The sequence below is a fragment of the Triticum urartu genome, chromosome 3A (assembly GCF_056163025.1).
Source record: "Triticum urartu cultivar PI428250 chromosome 3A, HENAU_Tu73, whole genome shotgun sequence".
NCBI classification, from domain to species: Eukaryota; Viridiplantae; Streptophyta; class Magnoliopsida; order Poales; family Poaceae; genus Triticum; species Triticum urartu.
In genome coordinates this window covers 439,242,494-439,266,918 of record NC_141875.1, presented here as the reverse complement: position 1 = coordinate 439,266,918, position 24,425 = coordinate 439,242,494, and the positions used below count along the sequence as shown (strand labels likewise).

At 45.5% G+C, this 24,425-nt stretch overlaps 1 protein-coding gene across 1 annotated transcript; it reads right to left on the bottom strand.

Moving 5' to 3' along the window:
- Positions 1 to 17,008: 17,008 nt before the first annotated feature.
- Positions 17,009 to 23,757, bottom strand: LOC125544288 (protein INCREASED PETAL GROWTH ANISOTROPY 1). Its single transcript, XM_048707912.2, has 6 exons — positions 22,553 to 23,757; positions 21,614 to 21,745; positions 21,339 to 21,520; positions 21,141 to 21,252; positions 17,929 to 18,063; positions 17,009 to 17,325 (listed from the first exon to the last, which is right to left on the bottom strand). Exons 1-6 carry the CDS (start codon positions 23,609 to 23,611, stop codon positions 17,230 to 17,232), a joined length of 1,716 nt encoding a protein of 571 aa, XP_048563869.2. The 5' UTR covers positions 23,612 to 23,757; the 3' UTR covers positions 17,009 to 17,229.
- Positions 23,758 to 24,425: the final 668 nt, after the last annotated feature.

Below are 24,425 nucleotides of genomic sequence, written 5' to 3'. Positions count from 1 at the left end.
AACTCTTTCCCCACTCTAACCTCGATCCATTCGGGGGCTAATGATGAAGCTATGTACCTAGGGTAGGGGCACGGACCCGTCCAAAGAGCCCTACCCAAGGACATCCCTAGAAGAAGTCACCTTTCAATCGACTTGAAGGTATCCCACTCGACGGGTTCAAGACACTCGACCAAGAAGCTATCAGTCAACCATGAAGCCAACCACTCGACCGCCAGGAGACCTATAGTCAGTCCACAGGCAAACGGTCAGCTGTTAAGTAGTCTTCATGGTCATTATAGCACTTTATTAGAGGCGTTACCAGTGACGCCCAATCTTAAATGTACCTTAAACCCTGCATTACTGAGGGCAGGAGGGGGCCGGCGAACTCTATATAAACCACCCCCCTCCTCAGTATGAAGGGTTCGCACCCCTGTAATCCATACACGCATAATCCAGTCGACCGCCTCCGGGCTCCGAGACGTAGGGCTATTACTTCCTCCGAGAAGGGCCTGAACTCGTAAACCTCGCGTGTAACAACTTCCCAATAGCTAGGATCTAGCCTCTCCATACTCACCCCCCTACATCACTGTCAGAGTTAGAACCACGACACCTCCTTCCTTCCTTCCTTCCTTGCTGAGCTATAGCCGCTTCCTCGCTCTCGCCGTCTTGCATCCTACCGCCGGGGTCGCCATGGTCTTCTTCAAAGACATCTCCAGCGGTTCCTCCTCCGGCGACTACTCCTTCACCACCGGGCTATGACTTGGAATGAAGGATTTTTACCCGGAGGTCGATTTGAGTCGTTTCTTCCTCTTGTAGCTCCCTAAGACCATCAGTGGCAACAAATGGAGCGGGGTGGCTGAAGATCTATCTGCTCATTGTCACCATCAATCTCCATGTGTGAAGCTAGTTGCGTTTGATTCTGTGGACAGTGGGAGGAAGTTTCTCGCGTGTGCAGAGAAGGTTTGACCCTCTTTCGTTGTTACAAATCATTTGTTAGATGTGCTTCAAACACTGTCACGGTCCCAACCCATTCATACCACACCTTCAACCAAACACATCCTAAGACAGTGTCACAGTTTTTACATAGTATCTTAATTTGTTGCCATCTCATCAGCGGTGCCATTAGAAAATTATTTGGCACCGCTTCAGCAGTTTGTGCAGCCAACTTTGGTCCACACATCCGAGCAGCCAAGCAGTAAAATACTAAATCTTTATGGCACGAACGAACTGGGCATCGGAGCAACTACGTGCTCCGGAGTCCGAGTCCCTGATTTTTTTTCGCTGCATCGGCTCGCCAGTGCAGGGCACCGGTGCGAGATGTAGGAACAATTGTCTTTACCCCAGTTTTGGCATACATAGTAGATGGCCTTAGTGCTATTAGTTCTATGTTACTAAATTTGTGCATGTACACACCTGTTAGTATCAATTTGTTGTCATCCGAACACTGTCGCTATGCTGTTGCAGTTATATTTACCTTCCTCATAAAATGTTCAATTTGTTATTTATTGTACATGAGTAAGAACTTGTAGCATCGTTGTTGTTAATTATAGCTTCTGATGTTCTAGAATTTGGTTGTTGTATCAGTACCAATTATTTCATTTGCACATTGATCTTTTTGAGAAGATATTGTTGGGGAACGTAGCAGAAATTCAAAATTTTCTACGCATCACCAAGATCAATCTATGGAGTAATCTAGCAACGAGGGGAAGGAGAGTGCATCTACATACCCTTGTAGATTGCTAAGTGGAAGCGTTCAAGTGAACGGGGTTGATGGAGTCGTACTCGTCGTGATTCAAATCACCGATGATCCTAGTGCCGAACGGACGGCACCTCCGTGTTCAACACACGTACAGCCCGGTGACGTCTCCTATGCCTTGATCCAGCAAGGGGAGAAGGAGAGGTTGGGGAAGACTCCATCCAGCAGCACGACAGTGTGGTGGTGGTGGAGGAGCGTGGTACTCCAGCAGGGCTTCGCCAAGCACCGCAAGAGACGAGGAGGGAGAGGGGTAGGGCTGCGCCAAGAAGGAGATTGAATCGTCTCTATGGTAGCCCAAAACCTCAAGTATATATAGGGGGAGGGGAGGGCCTGCGCCCCCACCTAGGTTTCCACCCCTAGGGGTGGCGGCCAGCCCTAGATCCCATCTAGGGGGGCGGCCAAGGGGGAGAGAGGGGGGCGCACCACTAGGTGGGCCTTAGGCCCATCTGAGCTTAGGGTTTGCCCCCTTCCACTCTCCCTTGCGCCTTGGGCCTTGGTGGGGGGGGCGCACCAGCCCACCTGGGGCTGGTCCACTCCCACACTTGGCCCATGCAGCCCTCCGGGGCTGGTGGCCCCACTTGGTGGACCATCGGGACCCTCCCGGTGGTCCCGGTACATTACCGATAAAACCCGAAACTTTTCCGGCTACCAAAACAGGACTTCCCATATATAAATCTTTACCTCCGGACCATTCTGGAACTCCTCGTGATGTCCGGGATCTCATCCGGGACTCCGAACAACATTCGGTAACCACGTATATCTATTCCCTATAACCCTAGCGTCATCGAACCTTAAGTGTGTAGACCCTACGGGTTCGGGAATCATGCAGACATGGTCGAGACAACTCTCCGGTCAATAAACAACAACGGGATCTGGATACCCATGTTGGCTCCCACATGCTCCACGATGATCTCATCGGATGAACCATGATGTCAAGGACTTAATCAATCCCGTATACAATTCCCTTTGTCTAGCGGTACGATACTTGCCCGAGATTCGATCGTTGGTATCCCGATACCTGGTTCAATCTCGTTACCGGCAAGTCTCTTTTACTCGTTCCGTAACACATCATCCCGTGATCAACTCCTTGATCACATTGTGCACATTATGATGATGTCCTACCGAGTGGGCCCAGAGATACCTCTCTGTTTACACGGAGTGACAAATCCCAGTCTCGATTCGTGCCAACCCAACAGACACTTTCGGAGATACCTGTAGTGTACCTTTATAGCCACCCAGTTACATTGTGACGTTTGGCACACCCAAAGCATTCCTACGGTATCCGGGAGTTGCACAATCTCATGGTCTAAGGAAATGATACTTGACATTAGAAAAGCTTTAGCATACGAACTACACGATCTTTGTGCTAGGCTTAGGATTGGGTCTTGTCCATCACATCATTCTCCTAATGATGTGATCCTGTTATCAACGACATCCAATGTCCATGGTCAGGAAACCGTAACCATCTATTGATCAACGAGCTAGTCAACTAGAGGCTTACTAGGGACATGGTGTTGTCTATGTATCCACACATGTATCTGAGTTTCCTATCAATACAATTCTAGCATGGATAATAAACGATTATCATGAACAAGGAAATATAATAATAACCAATTTATTATTGCCTCTAGGGCATATTTCCAACAGTCTCCCACTTGCACTAGAGTCAATAATCCAGTTCACATCGATATGTGATTAACACTCAAGGTCACATCCCCATGTGACTAACACCCAAAGAGTTCTGGGTTTGATCATGTTATGCTTGTGAGAGAGGTTTCAGTCAACGGGTCTACAACATTCAGATCTGTATGTACTTCGCAAATTTCTATGTCATCTTGTAGATGCAACTACTACGCTACATTTGGAGCCATTTCAAATAATTGTTCTACTTGGAGCTATTCTAAATTGTTGCTCCATTATACGTATCTGGTATCGCTACTCGGAGCTATCCGGATAGGTGTTAAGCTTGCGTCGACGTAACTCTTTACGTCGAACTCTTTATCACCTTCATAACCGAGAAACATATCCTTATTCCTCTAAGGATAATTTAGACCGCTATCTGGTGATCTACTCCTAGATTACCTTTGTACCCTCTTGCCAGATATGTGGCAAGGCACACATCAGGTGCGGTACTCTGCATGGCATACCGTATAGAGCCTATGACAAAAGCATAGGGGACGACCTTCGTCCTTCCTCTTTCTTCTGTCGTGGTCGAGCTTTAAGTCTTAACTTCATACCTTACAACTCAGGCAAGAACTCCTTCTTTGACTGATCCATCTTGAACACCTTCAAGATCATGTCAAGGTATGTGCTCATTTGAAAGTACCATTAAGCGTTTTGGTCTATCCTTATAGATCTTGATGCTCAATGTTCAAGTAGCTTAATCCAGGCTTTCCATTGAAAAACACTTTCCAAATAACCCTATATGCTTTCCAGAAATTCTACGTCATTTCTGATCAACAATATGTCAACAACATATATTCATCAGAAATTCTATAGTGCTCCCACTCACTTCTTTGGAAATACAAGTTTCTCATAAACTTTGTATACACCCAAAATCTTTGATCATCTCATCAAAGCATACATTCCAACTCCGAGATGCTTACTCCAGTCCTTAGAAGGATTGCTGGAGCTTTGCATACTTGTTAGCATCTTTCAGGATTGACAAAACCTTCTGGTTGTATCACATACAACCTTTCCTCAAGAAAAACGTTGAGGAAACAATGTTTTGATATCCTATCTGCAAGATTTCATAAATAATGCAGTAATCGCTAATATAATTCCAACAGACTCTCGGCATCGCTACGAGTGAGAAAGTCTCATCGTAGTCAACTCCTTGAACTTGTCGGAAAACATCTTAACGACAAGTCGAGCTTTCTTAATGGTGACACTTACCATCATTGTCCGTCTTCCTTTTAAAATCCATATGTACCTAACAGCCTTACGACCATCAAGTAGTTCTTCCAAAGTCTACACTTTGTTCTCATATATGGATCCTCTCTCGGATTATATGGCCTCAAGCCAATTTTTCGGAATCCAGGCCCACCATCGCTTCTCCATAGCTCATAGGTTCGTTGTTGTCTAGCAACGTGACTTCCAAGACAGGATTACGTACCACTCTGAAGTAGTATGCATCCTTGTCATCCTACGAGGTTTGATAGTGACTTGATCTGAAGTTTCATGATCACTATCATAAGCTTCCACTTCAATTGGTGTAGGTGCCACAGGAACAACTCCCTGTGCCCTCCCACACACTAGTTGAAGAGACGGTTCAATAACCTCATCAAGTCTCCACCATCCTCCCACTCAATTCTTTCGAGAGAAACTTTTTTCTCGAGAAAGGACCCGATTCTAGAAACAATCCCTTATTGCTTTCGGATCTGAGACAGGAGGTATACCCAACTGTTTTGGGTGTCCTATGAAGATGCATTTATCCGCTTTGGGTTCGAGCTTATCAGCCTGAAACTTTTTCACATAAGCGTCGCAGCCCCAAACTTTTAAGAAATGACAGCTTAGGTTTCTCTAAACCATAGTTCATATGGTGTCATCTCATCGGAATTACGTGGTGCCCTATTTAAAGTGAATGTGGTTGTCTCTAATGCCTAACCCATAAACTATCGTGGTAATTCGATAAGAGACATCATGGTATGCATCATATCCAATAGGGTGCAGTTATGATGTTCGGACACACCATCACACTATGGTGTTCCAGGCTGTATTAGTTGTGAAACAATTTCCACAATGTCTTAATTTTGTGCCAAACTCGTAATTCAGATATTCATCTCTATGATCATATCATAGATCTTTTATCCTGTTGTCACGACGATCTTTCAACTTCACCCTGAAATTACTTGAACCTTTCAATAATTCAGACTCGTGATTCATCAAGTAAATATACTCAACATCTACTCAAATCATCTGTGAAGTAAGAACATAACGATATCCACTACATGCCTCAGCACTCATTGGACTGCACACATCAAAATGTATTACTTCCAACAAGTTGCTTTCTAGTTCCATTTTACTGAAAACGAGGCTTTCAGTCATCTTGCCCATGTGGTATGATTTGCATGTCTCGAGTGATTCAAAATCAAGTGAGTCCAAACGGTCCATTTGCATGGAGTTTCTTCATGCATATACACCAATAGACATGGTTTGCATGTCTCAAACTTTTCAAAACGAGTGAGCCCAAAGATCCATCAACATGGAGCTTCTTCATGCGTTTTATACCGATATGACTTACGTGGCAGTGCCACAAGTAGGTGGTACTATCATTACTATCTTATATCTTTTGGCATGAACATGTGTATCACTACGATCGAGATTCAATAAACCATTCATTTTAGGTGCAAGACCATTGAAGGTATTATTCAAATAAACAGAGTAACCATTATTCTCCTTAAATAAATAACCGTATTGCGATAGACATAATCCAATCATGTCTATGCTCAACGCAAACACCAATCTCGATGGTAGAGGGAGCATGCGATGCTTGATCACATCAAGCTTGGAAAAACTTCCAACACATATTGCCAGCTCACCTTTAGCTAGTCTCCGTTTACTCCGCAGCCTTTTATTTCGAGTTTACTAACATTTAGCAACCGAACCGGTATCTAATACCATGGTGCTACTAGGAGTACTAGTAAAGTACACATTAACACAATGTATATCCAATATACTTCTATCGACCTTGCCAGCCTTCTCATCTACCAAGTATCTAGGGTAATTCTACTCCAGTGGCTATTCCCCTTATTACAGAAGCACTTAGTCTCGGGTTTGGGTTCAACCGTGGGTTTCTTCACTAGAGCAGCAGCTGATTTGCCGTTTCATGAAGTATCCCTTTTTGCCCTTGCCCTTCTTGAAACTAGTGGTTTCACCAACCATCAACAATTGATGCTCCTTCTTGATTTCTACTTTTGTGGTGTCAAACATCGCGAGTATCTCAAGGATCATCATATATGTCCCTGATATATTATAGTTCATCACGAAGCTCTAGCAGCTTGGTGGTAATGACTTTGGAGAAACATCACTATCTCATCTGGAAGATCAACTCCCACTCGATTCAAATGATTGTTGTACTCAGACAATCTGAGCACAAGCTCAACAATTGAGCTTTTCTCCCTTAGTTTGCGAGCTAAGAAAATCATCGGAGATCTTATACCTCTTGACGTGGGCACGAGCCTGAAATCCCAATTTCAGCCCTCGAAACATCTCATATGTTTTGCGACGTTTCAAAACGTCTTCGATGCCTCAACTCTAAACCATTTAACTGAACTATCATGTAGATATCAAAATGTGTATGTCAGATGTTCGCAACATCCACAGACGACGTTCGAGGTTCAACACACTGAGTGGTGCATTAAGGACATAAGCCTTCTATGAAGCAATGAGGACAATCCTCTGTTTACGGACCTAGTCCACATAATTGCTACTATCAACTTTCAACTAAATTTTCTCTAGGAACATATCTAAACAGTAGAACTGAAGCGCGAGCTACGACATAATTTGCGAAGACCTTTTGACTATGTTCGGGATAATTAAGTTCATCTTATGAACTCCCACTCAGATAGACATCCCTCTAGTCATCTAAGTGATTATATGATCCGAGTCAACTAGGCTGTGTCCGATCATCACGTGAGACGGACTAGTCATCATCGGTGAACATCTTCATGTTGATCGTATCTACCATACGACTCATGCTCGACCTTTCGGTCTCTTGTGTTCCGAGGCCATGTCTGTACATGCTAGGCTCGTCAAGTCAACCTAAGTGTTTCGCGTGTGTAAATCTGTCTTACACCCGTTGTATGTGAACGTTAGAATCTATCACACCCGATCATCACGTGGTGCTTCGAAACGACGAACTTTCACAACGGTGCACAGTTAGGGGGAACACTTTCTTGAAATTTTAATGAGGGATCATCTTATTTACTACCGTCGTTCTAAGCAAATAAGATGCAAAAACATGATAAACATCACATGCAATCAAAAAGTGACATGATACGGCCAATATCATTTTGCTCCTTTTGATCTCCATCTTCGGGGCTCCATGATCATCGTTGTCACCGGCATGACACCATGATCTCCATCATCATGATCTCCATCATCGTGTCTTCATGAAGTTGTCTCACCAACTATTACTTCTACTACTACAGCTAACGGTTAGCAATAAAGTAAAGTAATTACATGACGTTTCTCAATGACACGCAGGTCATACAAAAAAATAAAGACAACTCCTATGGCTCCTGCCGGTTGTCATACTCATCGACATGCAAGTCGTGATTCCTATTACAAGAACATGATCTCATACATCACATATATATCATTCATCACATCCTTTGGCCATATCACATCACAAAACACTTGCTGCAAAAACAAGTTAGACGTCCTCTAATTGTTGTTGCAAGTTTTTACGTGGCTGCTATAGGTTTCTAGCAAGAACGTTTCTTACCTACGCCAAAACCACAACGTGAATTGCCAATTTCTATTTACCCTTCATAAGGACCCTGTTCATCAAATCCGATCCGACTAAAATGGGAGAGACAGACACCCGCCAGCCACCTTATGCAACTAGTGCATGTCAGTCGGTGGAACCGGTCACACGTAAGCGTACGTGTAAGGTTGGTCCGGGCCGCTTCATCCCACGATGCCGCCGAATCAAGATAAGACTAGTAACGGCAAGATAATTAACAATATCGACGCCCACAACTACTTTGTGTTCTATTCGTGCATAGTAACTACGCATAGACCTAGCTCTGGTACCACTGTTGGGGAACGTAGCAGAAATTCAAAATTTTCTACGCATCACCAAGATCAATCTATGGAGTAATCTAGCAACGAGGGGAAGGAGAGTGCATCTACATACCCTTGTAGATCGCTAAGCGGAAGCGTTCAAGTGAACGGGGTTGATGGAGTCGTACTCGTCGTGATTCAAATCACCAATGATCCTAGTGCCGAACGGACGGCACCTCCGTGTTCAACACACGTATAGCCCGGTGACGTCTCCTACGCCTTGATCCAGCAAGGGGAGAAGGAGAGGTTGGGGAAGACTCCATCCAGCAATAGCACGACGGCGTGGTGGTGGTGGAGGAGCGTGGTACTCCAGCAGGGCTTCGCCAAGCACCGCAAGAGACGAGGAGGGAGAGGGGTAGGGCTGCGCCAAGAAGGAGATTGAATCGTCTCTATGGCAGCCCAAAACCTCAAGTATATATAGGGGGAGGGGAGGGGCTGCGCCCCCACCTAGGTTTCCACCCCTAGGGGTGGCGGCCAGCCCTAGATCCCATCTAGGGGGCGGCCAAGGGGGGAGAGAGGGGGGCGCACCACTAGGTGGGCCTTAGGCCCATCTGAGCCTAGGGTTTGCCCCCTTCCACTCTCCCTTGCGCCTTGGGCCTTGGTGGGGGGCGCACCAGCCCACCTGGGGCTGGTCCACTCCCACACTTGGCCCATGCAGCCCTCCGGGGCTGGTGGCCCACTTGGTGGACCACCGGGACCCTCCCGGTGGTCCCGGTACATTACCGATAAAACCCGAAACTTTTCCGGCGACCAAAACAGGACTTCCCATATATAAATCTTTACCTCCGGACCATTCTGGAACTCCTCGTGATGTCCGGGATCTCATCCGGGACTCCGAACAACATTCGGTAACCACGTATATCTATTCCCTATAACCCTAGCGTCATCGAACCTTAAGTGTGTAGACCCTACGGGTTCGGGAGTCATGCAGACATGGCCGAGACAACTCTCCGGTCAATAACCAACAGCGGGATCTGGATACCCATGTTGGCTCCCACATGCTCCACGATGATCTCATCGGATGAACCACGATGTCAAGGACTTAATCAATCCCGTATACAATTCCCTTTGTCTAGCGGTACGATACTTGCCCGAGATTCGATCGTCGGTATCCCGATACCTGGTTCAATCTCGTTACCGGCAAGTCTCTTTTACTTGTTCCGTAACACATCATCCCGTGATCAACTCCTTGATCACATTGTGCACATTATGATGATGTCCTACCGAGTGGGCCTAGAGATACCTCTCCGTTTACATGGAGTGACAAATCCCAGTCTCGATTCGTGCCAACCCAACAGACACTTTTGGAGATACCTGTAGTGTACCTTTATAGCCACCCAGTTACGTTGTGACGTTTGGCACACCCAAAGCATTCCTACGGTATCTGGGAGTTGCACAATCTCATGGTCTAAGGAAATGATACTTGACATTAGAAAAGCTTTAGCATACGAACTACACGATCTTTGTGCTAGGCTTAGGATTGGGTCTTGTCCATCACATCATTCTCCTAATGATGTGATCCCGTTATCAACGACATCCAATGTCCATGGTCAGGAAACCGTAACCATCTATTGATCAACGAGCTAGTCAACTAGAGGCTTACTAGGGACATGGTGTTGTCTATGTATCCACACATGTATCTAAGTTTCCTATCAATACAATTCTAGCATGGATAATAAACGATTATCATGAACAAGGAAATATAATAATAACCAATTTATTATTGTCTCTAGGGCATATTTCCAATAGATATGTCATAATTAACATGTTTCTTCAGTTTTTCAAAATAAGCATTGGCGATTTTCTATGTTGCTATAAACCCATTTCCCCTACAATTGTTACTGATCTAGTATTAAATATTATAGGATGAACGGAAGTGTTCTTACTTGGAGTGGGTTGATCAAGAGTGGCCACAGTCTTTGAAGATGTGCCTAACGAAGCTCTAGATCATGTATGAGGAAGAGAACATATGTAGGCTTAGAGAAAGTCTTGTCAACGCTGAAGCATATTTCAAGATGCGGGATAAAAAGTTGAAGGTGGAGAATGAGCTCAGATTTTTTAAATCGGACTTTGCTAAGATGGTGTTGGCGAAGGAGGAGGTACTTTCCCAGTTGGCCCATGCAAAACGGGTTCTTATTGAACTAAAAGCATAGGTGGATAAGACGAGCCTGGATGATCTCGATTAGGGAAATGAATATATTGTTCTTATGAAGTTGAACTAGCTATATGTTGTACTGTGTTGTTTTCATGTAGCTACCGTACTGTGATGTTATAATATATTTATGTGCCTGATATGAAATTGGCAAACAGTTGTTCGATATGAAATGTGAATTTGCGTAATATTGAAATTATTAATTGTAAACTAATAAACCTGCTAAATGAGTTATGGATCTTTGCAAATGGTTCTAGCAGTAAAAGCGTTTGTGATGGATAGCCCAATGCCACACAGTTTTTTTCATCAAATAGTGTGTGATATAGTTGATAATAGCAAACAGTTAACCAAGGAAGACCGTGTGTGATAGTTACACCTTTCAGACACGAGCCTACACATAAAACTGTGTGGGATGTATGTCCTAACAAAAATGTTTTCCCTGGATTGACTGTGTGGGATGTACATAAGAACGGAAACGTATTCCTTGGATTGACTGTGTGATATACATACGAACGGAACTGTTTTTCTGGGATTCACCGTGTGGGATGTACATACCTACGGAAATGATTTTCCCGGATTACCGTGTGGGATGTACATACCTATGGAAATGATTTTCTCGGATTACCGTGTGGGGTGTACATACCTACGAAAATGATTTTCTCAGATTACCGTGTGGGATGTACATACCTACGGAAATGATTGGGTTTCGATGCCTCGCCCGATCGCACACGGCCCCAGCCTGGGTCCCAAGAGGGCCTATCCCCGACGATTTTGGGGTCATGTGGGAAGGACACCCTATTGCACACACTCACTTGGCGACGGTTCCAAATGCCGTCAAGGAAAGGGGTTAAAACCGTTTGTTTAGGACCGACGCGCACCAGTGCTTGGTCTCCGATGGCCTCATTGCTCTTGCTCCCTCCGAGAGGTTCTTCGGGCTCTTCTCTCTTCAGCTCGATATTAATTAACCAAGCATCCTCTTCCACGTGGTTGGGGGAAAAAGAAGACATGATGCGTGGCTCAACAGATCTGACCGAAAACAGCAAGAAAAGAAAACAGAAGATTTCTCCGTGATACGGTGGTCAATAGGTTCGGGAGGGTATATAAATTTTTTTTATCTTGGGAAACAAGCAAACGAAAGAAAAACGGAGTCCGAAAGGTACTCGAGGTGGGCACAACCCACCTGGGCGCGCCTGGCAAGCCTATGCCCACCAGGGTGACCTTCCTGGTTGTTTTTTATTTTCCTAATTTTTGTTATATTTCAAAACTGACAAAAAATATTTTTGCGGATTTTTCGGAGTCCGCTTACTTACCGTATCATGTACCTCCTCTTTTTAACAATTCTGGAGTGTTCCGGAAGGTTTCTTTTATGTGCTCTTCCAGTGTCATAGTTTGGATAATATTGCTTTCAACATTAATGGACATACCTGAGCTATAATGTTGGTTTGATTTGTGTTCGCTACTTTGATAATTTGATATGTGGGTGGACCGGTCCTTAGGTGTTGTTCTTACTTGAACAAACCTCCTACTTATGATTAACCCGCCCGCAAGCATCCGCAACTATGAGAAAAGTATTAAGAATAAATTCTAACCATAGCATTAAACTTTTGGATCCAATCGGTCCCTTACGGAATAGCGCATAAACTGTGGTTTAAGCTTCTGCACTCTCACAGCCCATCATTTAATTGCTACTCCATAATGCATTCCCTTAGGCCCAAATATGGTGAAGTGTCATGTAGTCGTCGTTCACATGAACTACTAAGGGAATCACAACATACATGTCATCAAAATATCGAACACATATCAAGTTCACATGATTACTTGCAACAAGATTTCTCCCGTGACCTCAACAACAAAAGTAACTAGTCACAAATGATAATCATGCTCAAGATTAGAGGGGTATTAAATAGCATATTGGATCTGAACATATAATCTTTCACCAAATAAACCATATAGTAATCAACTACAAGATGTAATCAACACTACTAGTCACCCACAAGTACCAATCTATAGTTCCGGTACAAAGAGTGAACACAAGAGATGAACTAGGGTTTGAGAGGAGATGGTGTTGTTGAAGATGTTGATGGAGATTGCCCTCCCCAAGATGGGAGAGTTGTTGGTGATGATGATGACGATGATTTCCCCCTCCGGGAGGGAAGTTCCCCCGGCGGAATCGCTCTAACGGAGGGCAAAAGTGCTCCTGCCCAAGTTCCGCCTCGAGATGGCGGCGCTTCGTCCCGAAAGTCCTCTCCTTATTTTTTCTAGGTCAAAATGACTTATATACCAGAAGATGGGCACCGGAGGTGTGCTGGGCTAAGCACATCCCACCAGGGCGCGCTTGGGGGCCAGGCGCGCCCTGGTGTCTTGTGCTCACCAAGTGGCCCCCCTTCGGTAGTTATTTGCTCCAATATTTTTTATTTATTCCATAAAAATTCCTCGTGAAGTTTCAGCTCATTTGGAGTTGTGCAGAATAGGTAGCCTGACATAACTTTTTCAGGTCCAGATTTCCAGCTGCCGAAATTCTCCCTCTTTGTGTGTACCTTACAAATTATGAGAGAAAATATATTAGAATTACTCCAAATAGCGTTATTATGCATAAAAACATTATAAATAAGAGTAGGTAGGCGTGGTGCAAAATGGACGTATCACCCCTCTAAAAAGTCCAAATGCCAGAAACAATGCTTTGCCATGTATACAACGACCCCTTCTTCGGACCAACCTTCAAAATGTTCCCATCAGGATAGTATTTGGCGCTCAGCACACGTGCACATAAAGAATCTGGGTTCTGAAGTAGTCGCCAACACTGTTTTGCTGACATAGCAAGATTGAAACTATGCAGGTCTCTAAACTCCAACCCCCTTTCCTCCTTGATACACACATTTTCCACCAAGCAAACTAGTGCATCTTCTTCTTCTCCTCACTATCTCCCCACCAAAATCCTAATATTTCATCTGTAATGGCTTTGCAAATTCCTTTCGGTAATTTGAAAACTGACATAGCGTAGCAAGGAATATCCTGTGCAATTGATTTAAGTAAAATCTCCTTCCCTTGCATAGACAGAATTCTCTCCTTCCATCCCTTGAGACGTTGGCAGACACGATCTACAAGATGCTGGAAACAATCACTTATGTCAACACCCACCATTGTGGGCAGCCCCAAATAAGTGTCTGAGAGTGCTTTTGTAACAATATCTAATTCTCTGCATACCTCCTCTCGCACACCAACCTGAGTATTAGGGCTGGAAAAAACTTGATTTGGCATTACTTACCAGCTGTCTTGAGTTGTTGCAATATATGTTAAGTATATTCTTTAAGGTAGGTACACTCCTGCATTACTTAGCAGCTGTCTGGAACTGGTAGGTGTTGTGATTGGACCCGAAAGTTGGCACGAGACCTGATAAGGCTCTACAACCTAGAGGTGGTCTTTCTTTTGAAGACAAAGAAGAATCGAAACTTACTGAAGCGCAGTCTCGGTTTTAGGCAAGGGGTGGCTTTGTGGTGGACAGATGATGTGTAAGAGACGGTGAGATGGTGGTTCTAATACTATATAGATACAATGGTTACGATCTTGGGTGCCACACATCCCTATATGAAAATAGCATTAAAAACATCAGGAAATTTTAATTTATTTTAAATTCTGAGATATAAACCTGAGTGCCCGTTGTACACCTGTGTTCATTTTCATGGGGAATGAGTGCCCGTGGTATCAGTGGCATAGGAATTACGGTCCGACATAAGTTACATTCAGTTTTTTTCTACACATACAAACTTTTTTACTAGCATTACCACGGGCACCCATTTTCCACGGAACTGAGCATGTGTGTACAACGGACACCCAAGTTTCATATTCCAAAATTTCAGAATTTTAAATTTTTTTAATATGTTTTTAATGCTATTTTCATATAGGGGCATGTGCCACCCGAGAGCCACGTATCCTCATCCGGAGATCCTTCAAGTTCACTAGAATATATGAAAAACCCCAGGCAGAACCTCGACAGGAGACTAGGGATGCTCTTTATACCAAAGGGCCGAAGATGATCTTCCATGGTTGCATGTGCCCTTATGCAATCATAGCAACTAGGGGTGATGATTGTCGGAAGTGTGCACCAAAGATAATAAAAAATCTATCCCTAATAATAAAACACGGATTGACTTCGTGGGTTCACCGTCACAATACGTTTCTTCCCGTAAGTTTACGCTTTCGCTTTGAATTTAAAGAATATATGCGAGGTGGTACTAATTCGGGAAACCGGAACCGCTATGGCATCGTCGAAATCGTCCGTATATTTTTGGTACGCTGACTGGCTGGAATTGGCGTCTAGGCCTACGCCCGCAGGCCTGCACGCCTCCGCCTGGGCTGCAGACTGGCCTGAACTCTCGCCTTGGCTTAGGCCCGCAGGCTGGCACGCCTTAGCCTTGAGATGGATGCAGCTCGAGCGTGCAATAATAAATTAGCGAAAGTCCACCCCATCCGGTTATAAGTTGGTTTGGCCGAACTGGGCCTGGTCCTACTTTTTTTGGAATACAAAAGGTGGTCTACCAAGGTTGTAGCGATATGGAGATTTGAACTCAAGAGCAGCCCTTCTGTCTAAAGGACTACAGCCAACTAAGCTAGCTCTATTGATTGTTCAAATTAGAAGATTGATTTATAGTAATAGTCCTGCCTCGTTTCTTTTCATTAAATCCTCCTAATTTATATATGTCTTCCAGGTTCCTAGGTCTCAAGGAGGAATCACGCATGCCAATTAACGAGGGAAAAAGGATGCAGGCCTATGCGCCTAAGACCTTGCTCATGAATGGAAAAAAAAAGAGGATTCAGGCCTAATTGCGAGTCGCCTAGGTCTTTCAAAGCCATTGCCGCTACCCGGTTCGCGCGCATTGGATGACGAGCACTACGCGCCGCCGTCCTCCGCTCTCGATCGCAGAGGAGAGATATTGATATGTTTTTTTTAGAAAAAGGAGAGTATGAATTCAACGGCCGTGTTTCGTCTATTCTGTGATACGCCGTTGTACAACACGAGTACTTTTTTTTGAAACGATGGCAAAAGATTTACCTTATCCATTAATTATAACATGAGTACTATATTCTATCGATCAGATTATGAATAACTTTGAAGTAGCATGCTCTATTCTATCTCTCAACATGGACTTTTGCCATTTTACTTTTGTGTTGTTAGTTTGATCCAATCGGAATTCATAGTGTTCGAGAATGATGCCCATTTTGTTCACGTGTAGTGTGCTAGCAGCGTCACTGTTATGATTTTTATGTGACTTGTGCATCCATGGGCCACTTCTATCAATGTTCTTCAGTTCTTTAATAGTTTTCTTTTGAAAGTCTGGGACAACTTATCTCAAGAGCACTGAACCGTTGTTTAGACATCATTCATGGCTCTTGATACTTTCAAGTGCTTTTATTATTCTTTTGCTTTTTACAAAATTGTTTGAATGATAAATTACTTTTCAGGTTACTCAGAATATATTTATTTGTTTTCTTCCGGACATGTTTGCTTTTTTAATAATAAATGGAGCCAAGTTTAACCCAACCCTTTTAGCTAGATTTTTTCATGACTCGGTGCAAAATCCGGAAAAAAATGCTACTAACTGTGAATTTCGTAAATTTATTTTTTTTTCACGGTGTAATGCAAATCCCAAAAAGTACTCCAACTTTCCAAAATAATACCTTGTATGGAAGATTTGAAAATTAGTCCTTTAATATCAGAATGGTCATACAAAATTAATACCAAAAATATCCTATGTGTACCATGGTTTTTTATGTATGACTTATATGCATTTCTGCTAGCTTTCGACATGCGCCTCCCTGCAGCCACCGGATGACACCGTTTAGTTATTGTTACGTTGTGCTTATGGATGTTTTTATGGACACATCAATTATCTCTCCCCGTTGCAACGCACAGGCATTTGTGCTAGTGTATTATTATATTATTATGTTTATAGTTAAGTTTATTTTTCTGTGCTATAATTGCATTGTTTTGGAATATTTCGTTCAACCGGGGGCTGACATCCGGAGGGTAATCTCGAACATGCCACGCTCTTCACATGATCACGAGGACCATCATACATTGGCTGGGGTTAATCTGTCTAGCAGTCCGAGCATCCATTCGGAGTTTCTGACCCTGCATCCTTCAGACCATCATCAGCATCAGGGAGGTCCCGATCCTCTCTCATTGCTTGCCATAGGCGCAGTGCATGCGGACACCGCTCGAGTCTCGACTCTCGAGGGCATGGTGTACGTCTGCAATCCCTTGCCTTGTTTCAAAAACATAAAATCCCACGCGGTAGAAATCATCCATCACCAGTTTGGCACACACAAACAGCTAAATTTTCACATCACGTGACACTATAATCAAATTGCTTGTGACCCTAAAGGGAACATCAGGGGAGCGTAATAAGAAACGGTGTACACAGATTTCTACTGGGAAAGAACAAACATCTGTCAACACGAACAACAACCTTAACAGCAACCACGAGATGGTGTGTGGCACACCATGGCATAAGGAGATGCTCAGGTCCCAACGAGCCTTTGCTGCCGCATGTGTCTACTCTGTTTTTTGCCGCTGAAATCGGCACAGGGACGCCTTCTCCTTGAGCTCTTGGAAGGCGCGCATGGTGTCGGCGTCGAACCCGCTTGCAAACTGTACGAAACAACGAACACGTATTCCTTTAAGTTGGTCACAATTGATAACAATGCCGTATTTTTCTGCCAATAATTAATACTCTCTCTGTAAAGAAATACGTATAAGAAGGAAGCGGATTAGGAGCACTCGGGTGCTCCACCCCCCCTATATTCAAAAATAATTTAATAATTTAAAAAAAGTCAAAAAATCCTGGATATATTTTTTAACCAAATATGACTAGGTATTGTACTCATATAAAAATTTGGCCAATGAATGATTCTCGGTAACATCAGGGAAAAAAAGACAAATTTATGACGACAATATAGCATGAATAGTACTTGTATCTAGCATTTTATGGAAAATCTTTAATTCCTGATACAATAATAGTCATTCCCTGTTTAATCTTTTTGTACGAGTGCAATACTTGGTCATGTTTGATTCCATAAAAAGTTTCTGGATTTTTTGACTTTTTTTGAATTACTAAATTATTTTTGAATGTAGGGGGCGTAGCACCCGAGAGCTCCTATGCATTTTCGGTATAAGAATGTTTATATCACTACTTTAGTTATCTAAATGCTTTTATATTTCTTTACGGAGAGAGTACTATATATATATCCCTACCTGGTGTACTCTGAAGGCGAATCGTACTCCTTGAAGCATCAACTCTTCTTCGTCTGGGCCGACTTTGATGGCTTCAAGCTCAGAGGAAACTCGTTCCAAGTACTTCCTTGCTAACTTCATGGATTGGAATTTGATCTGTAAATCAAAACATTCATTGGAGGCCATCCAATTATATACCCTCTCCATTCAACAATGTAGTGTATATTTTTTTTTGGGAAGTCAAACCTTACAAATTTTGATCAAGTTCGAGGAGAAAAACATTTACATCCAGAATGCCAAATATATCTCATTACAATCTTCATAAGATGTAGTTTCATATTTTATATATTTTATATTATAGAGATAAATACTTTTCTCTATAAATTTGAACAAAATTTACAAAGTTTGATTTTTCAAAAAATATATACACACTACATTATGGAACTCGGGGAGTATTATTTTTGGAACAAGGCAAAAAGATTGATGTTTTCATCGATTAAGAATAGTTCAGACATAAACATGCATGACCGGGCCAACGAAATGCCCACTCTCACGGCATTATAATACTCAAATGGTGAGGTCCAAAGAATCGATTCGTCCTTAATCCTAGACACTAAGGGCATATCTAACGCCGAGCCGCAAACCGCCCGCATATGTCCGGAGCATTGAAGTCATTCAATGCGGTCATGTATCGGTCCGCAACGTGGTCCGGACATACTTTCTCCCACAAAATGGAGACAAACATGGGGTAGTTTGCATAAGTCCGGATATCCGCCTGACCAACCAAAAGCAAAAGGCACCACATATCCATGTTCTCTGTGCGGATCGCGAAAGGCCATTGTTGCAGTTTGATGGTAGGTTTAGCATGCTTTAGCATTTGACGGATAGCATGCTTGGCATTTGCCAGAAACCACTAATCACTTTGTTTTACAATTTTTTTTTCATTTCTTTTCTCTCTTCATATGCTCATTTGGCGGAAGCTAGTTCAAAATATTGGATTAGTAGCCTTCCGCCAAAGCCAAACAATAAATGAAGCTTTGAATTAATAGGTAGGAGCTTTTACGAAAGCTAGTAGGATTATTTGGCGCTTATAGTGCCTCATTTAACCAGGTGCTTAGTAAATGTTTGCTACTACTAATTATTATAAATCACATTTGTTATTTTTTTTAAGTTAATAGAGGTGGACATATGTAGATAGCGTTGGATAGCGATCTCCCGCATCCGTGTCCGCGGATTACCCCCCACCCGGTCTGTGTGGGACAAAATTTACGAGTCGTCATTGAAGATGCCCTAAAACCATCCTCAATGCAGCGGTGATTGTATAGGCGCTTAAGATCCTGATTTTTTTTTCTCAAGCGCATGGGCGCCAGGAGTAGGCGCTAGGGGATGAATTTTGTACGTGGTTTCTAAGTGGTGGACTCCTAGGTGGGCGTCGATGCTAAAAAAGCATCAGGAGGAATAACATGAAAACGGTCACATCAGTCAGGATTTAATTCCTAGCGCCCCTGACTTAGCGCCCGCGTAGTATTCTATGCCCTAACAATATCGTCGGTGGTCGATGTCGTTGTCTATGTAGTGGTGGCCCACGACCAACAGGAAGCTCTTAATGCCGAGCAATGAGGTGGCACATTTTTCCTATTCATCACCGAAGGCGCTAGTTCCTTTTTTTTCTTTGAGTTTTTTTTTCGAGCATCAGTACAGACACAAGCGCTCATATACACGTGCATACACTCACCCCTATGAACGCACACACGCACACCCTACCCCTATGAGCACCTCCGAAAGACTGAGCCGGCACATCATCTTGAGATTTACGAAGTCACCGTAGGCGTCTCGTCGTCGACGGGAACGTCTCCTCCCACTGAAAGCGCATCGCCGGAAATCCTGAAATAAATCCAGGAATAATGCGAGCACCAGTATTTGAACCCTGGTGGGTTGTGGATAGCACTGTCCACCTAGCCATCTCAACCACAGGTTGGTTCGCTTTTTTTCTTTGAGTTGGTCCTTTGTAATCGGTAACTGGCGCGCAGGTTCCTTTCCCGTGTTAGCGAACTAGGCCGGCCCAAAATGTTTCTATTCCCAGAAGTTGTTTTGGGTACAAGGTTCACTCGGTTTTTATGGGTTAGGTTCTTCTAGTTTTTGTATAAAGTGGTTCTTGTATGGTTTCTATCGGTTTTTACTCGCTTTTACGTCTTAATTTTTTTTTATTTTTTTTATTGTTTAAATTTAAATTTCTTTTTAAATTTGCAATATTTTCTAAATCCATGCTTTTTTTAAAATTAACGAATAATTTGTGAACTTTTCAAATTTCTAGATTTTTTTACAAGATCGCAAAAAATATTAAATTCATGAATATTTTTTGAGTTTGCCAAGTTTTGTTTAAAACTCACAAACTTTTTTAAATTCAAGAACACTTTTAAATGTGTTATTCAAAAAATAATTAAATGGTTCTAAATTCATGGATAATTTAAAATTCATGAACTTTTTTTAAAATTTTGTAGGTCAATGTTCAAGCCTAGATAGCGAGCCGGTCGACGTGCTTAATGGGCTGGCCAATATTGTAGCATAAAAATTTCCAAACAGTAACCTCCACTCCATCGGGAATTAATCCCATGTGCAATGCTGAGAGTAGCTGTAGATCGGACATTATCCAATGAATTGGGGCTCGGACACGGATTTCATGGGGTTTCCAGCTAATTTCCTAGAGAGACTCGTGGAGCCGAACAAGGCAGCAGCAAAACAAAACAAAACGAGATCGGACACCCGATCCGACTGGACTGGTCTTGAGAATGGCCGAGTACAATTAGTTGCGTACGGATCGATCCCGCCCGGCAAGGCGTGCCTATGCTACGCACAAGGACACGGCCCCCGAGGTGTCATGGGCTTGTTCTCTAGCTCTAGAGACAGCAGCGAACGAATTAGCCAGTAGCATGGTCACGAGATCGCGTCCGTCCCACACTCACGTGCACACCCTACCCACAGCACAAGACAAGAAAATGCCACGCCTATCGATCCCCTTCTTGTTGTTGCCTACTATACGCCATCCCCGTCTTGTTGTTGCCTACTGGAGTATACGCCGCGCACCCACCTACGTACGCTCCCTCCCCGTGACCAGAGAAGGTCGCATCACGTGTGGGTGCGTTTCTTCAGCTACTCGCAACTCTAGACGGTTGCTGTCCTACCACTCTACTCAGACGAGTACCAAGATCGAATTAGTTACTGCACTACGTTACCTGGCTGACGACCCCGGCGTCCTGCATCCACTCCGACGGGATCTGGAACCGGCCGTACCTGCTGGCGGCGCCGTCGCGGACGCGGGCGAGGTTGTACACGCCGTGCTCCAGCCTGCACGCACGCCGCACCCTTGTTGGTTCGTTGCCGCATGACAAAACGCCGTACTGAAACAGCAGAGTGAATTTGACGATTATTACTTCTCAAAGAGGGCCTGCATCTTCTTGAGCGCGGCGGCGCAGGGCTGGCGTGGGTCGTCGCGGAACGACGACGCCTCGCCCTCCAGCTTCTTCAGGTCGCGGTAGCCGAACGCCGCCTCCCGGAGCGCGTCCGCCTTCTGCTCCGGCCACTCGAAGTGCTTCAGCACCGCGCGCTCGTCCACCTGCAACGCAACCATGCCCACCACCCAGTTACCAACCCGCCGTCACCGCTGACCACCGGACAAGCACCTCAAGTGAATTCATTGCTGCCGCACCAGGCGGGATAGCTCGTCGTCGAGCCACTTGACGAAGCTGACCACGCCGTCGATGTTGACGAACGCCGCGCCCTCCACCTCCTTGATGAGGAGCCGGATGAAGTCGCCCTGCGTCTCCACGTCCGACCTGATCTGCACACCACAACATAGCACACAGTTTCTCTGTCAATTCCAGCGACGTACTACAGTAACCCTGTTCCGTTTCCAAGCGTAAATAACTCCAACGGCTAGGCTAACCAACGTCCGGGCGATCCACATCGGGCACGGGCTCACTAATGCAGTGATTCTCGGATTAACTACCAGAGCCCGTAATTCGCACATGCATCCACCGCAATAATAAATGCACTGCATTCGATCGCTCGATCCCGTCGAGCCATGCCCACTTCGGATTCCGTGCAGCTGTTTCTGCCTCCGTCTTCTGTAGTCACGGTACACACCAATTGAAGTTTATGTACTCCTGCCATCAACCCCCACCCCCGGTGTTAAAAAACTTAACGAAATTATTGCGTTACAATGCCTTGGCGTTTTGTAATAAGGAATGGGTGGCATCCATAATTCGAAAACGCAAAAAAACCGACTTTTCCGTTTTTCTGAAGGAGCAGTACATGTTGCGGTTGCAGTGTGGCACTTGCAGTTTTCACCAATAATTAACGTCCATGTCTAAAGCAGTCTTTACTATACCAACCGAAAATCACCTGTACCCTTTGCTATACCAACCGAAAAGACGAAACCAGTACTGCTTATGTACGCTCCCTTAAAAAATGCATTAATGCACGTACGCAACATTGTGCGATTGTTCAGCAGCAGCTCCAATATGAATAGTTCAGTCAGTTGTGATGTCAAAAGGAGGTTCTTAGAAGTTACCACAGGTTAAGAGAACGTTCCCTCCAATGATTCCAGCTTAAGAAAAATGTCAATCTCTGTAGTGGTATTGCGTACCGCGAGGAGGTGTGCCGACCGGTTCTCGATTTCACCGATCATGTCCCTGGTCGCCGCCGCGCCGCCGCCGCTCGCTGCGTCCGCACCGCTCCCTCCGTCCCTCTTGGATTCCCTTCGCATCAGCGAGTGGTAGAACTCGACCACCTCAGGCACGCGCCTCACGCACGAACCCGATCTCACCGGCGAAGATGTCCTCTTGGACGGTGGGGGCGGGGGCGGAGGAGGTGGCGGGCCTACGCTTCCGGACACGCCCATTGAGCCGGAGCTGATGCTCAGGCTGGGTGCCGGCGTCAGCTGAGGCCGCGGTGGCGGTGGCGGTGGCGGAGGTATCGGCGGCAGCTTCGAGAGCTCTGGCACGCGGGTTCTTCGCATGGCCGCCGTGTCTGACGACGAGCCTGAATCCGTCGGTGAGGTCGACGTGGACGAGGATGACGAAGAGCTCGGTGGTGAAGCGTGCAACGAGACGGCCAAGTAGGGCTTGGACGAGGATGAGGACGAGCAGCAGTCCTCAGCGTCCTGCTGCTTCCTCAGCTCTGCCATTTCCTTCTCCATTTGAACAATCCTCTGCTTTCTGCTCGTAACCTCCAGCGCGGCAGCGTCGAGCTCAGCGCACAGCCGCATGTTCTCGGACTCGAGCCGCGCGGCGGACTCCTTGTATCTCTCGAGCTCGTCGCTCTTCGCCGCGAGCTCGGCCTCTAAGTAAGGGACGATAGCAACGGTCTCCCTGAGTATCTTCTGCTCGAGCAGCTCGACGCGGAGCCGCGACTCCCTCTCCTGGAGCTGCTCGATGGCGCGCAGCAGCCCGGCGACCTCCGGCGGCGCGCGCGCGGGCTGCACCTGCGCCGACGAGCGCGGGAAGTAAGCGCCCAAGGACCGCGCGAACGCGGACGCCTTGGACGCCGAGCCGCACGGAGCGGGCGATGACGTTGACGACGAGGGAACCCGGGCCGGCGTGTGTGCGTACCCCTCGGCGGGGGCCGTCGTCGCCGGCGCCGGCGGTTTGGGCGCCCTGGGGCTGCTGTGGGAGCCCATGGCCGCCTTGACACGCCCGGCCACCATGGCGAGTGAGTCTACGACCTGTGATATTCGGCCGTGGAACAAGAAACGTACGGGCAGGTAGAATAGGGCCGCGGCGGGCACTGTGGTGTGTTTAGTTCAGTTGCTGCTGCTATGGGTTGGCGATGGCTTTGGGTTTAAGCGAAAAGGGCGGGCGCGATGTCCGAGGAGCGGTCCGACCTTGGGTTGGAGAGCGGGTGGCGAGGAAGCGAGCCGAGAGGCCATGGGCGGCCCGGCCCGGATGGCCCGACACGAAAATCCTGGGCCAGGCTGGGCCTGATTGTGTCATCGAGCTGGGCTTGGGCTTGGAAATTGAGCCCGCCGGGCAGACCAGGCCAGGCTCGTAAAAGACAGGTTTTAGCCGTAGCCGGGTCGGGCAGACCGGGCCATGTCAGGCTTGGGCCTGATTTATTAGGCCTGATGGTCGGGCCGGGCTCGGTCCTGGGTTTTCAGCACCGGGCTTTTTTAGGCCCAACCTGACATACTCCCATGTATAGACGCGTGTGTGTTTAGTTTGGGTGCGTTTGTGAACATTGATATAGGAACCGAGCCCACCATCACTTTTTTTCTTTCAAAAAAAAATTCATCACATTTTTGACATATTTCATTAAACAAAAGCGGGCATGACAATTTATTTACATAACAAAAGTTAACCTAGTATGAATCTTCGCCAACCGTGGAGGCATCCGTGTTGGACTTACTGTTCTTCTCTACGTCTGGTGGCCCTCGTCTGTCTTCCATATCCTACTGTTGATCGAGGTGAGATCCACGATCGACGTGGACGGGTTGGCCTCATGGTTGTTGCGGCCCGACACCA

Excerpts from the sequence above, each read along its gene's own strand:
- LOC125544288 (XM_048707912.2), bottom strand. The coding sequence starts at position 23,611 with ATGGTGGCCGGGCGTGTCAAGGCGGCCATGGGCTCCCACAGCAGCCCC. Across the intron at positions 21,746-22,552 it reads GGTCGGCACACCTCCTCGCG|ATCAGGTCGGACGTGGAGAC; the intron begins GTACGCAATACC and ends TGTGGTGTGCAG. Across the intron at positions 17,326-17,928 it reads TCGCCTTCAGAGTACACCAG|TTTGCAAGCGGGTTCGACGC; the intron begins GTAGGGATATAT and ends TGTTTCGTACAG.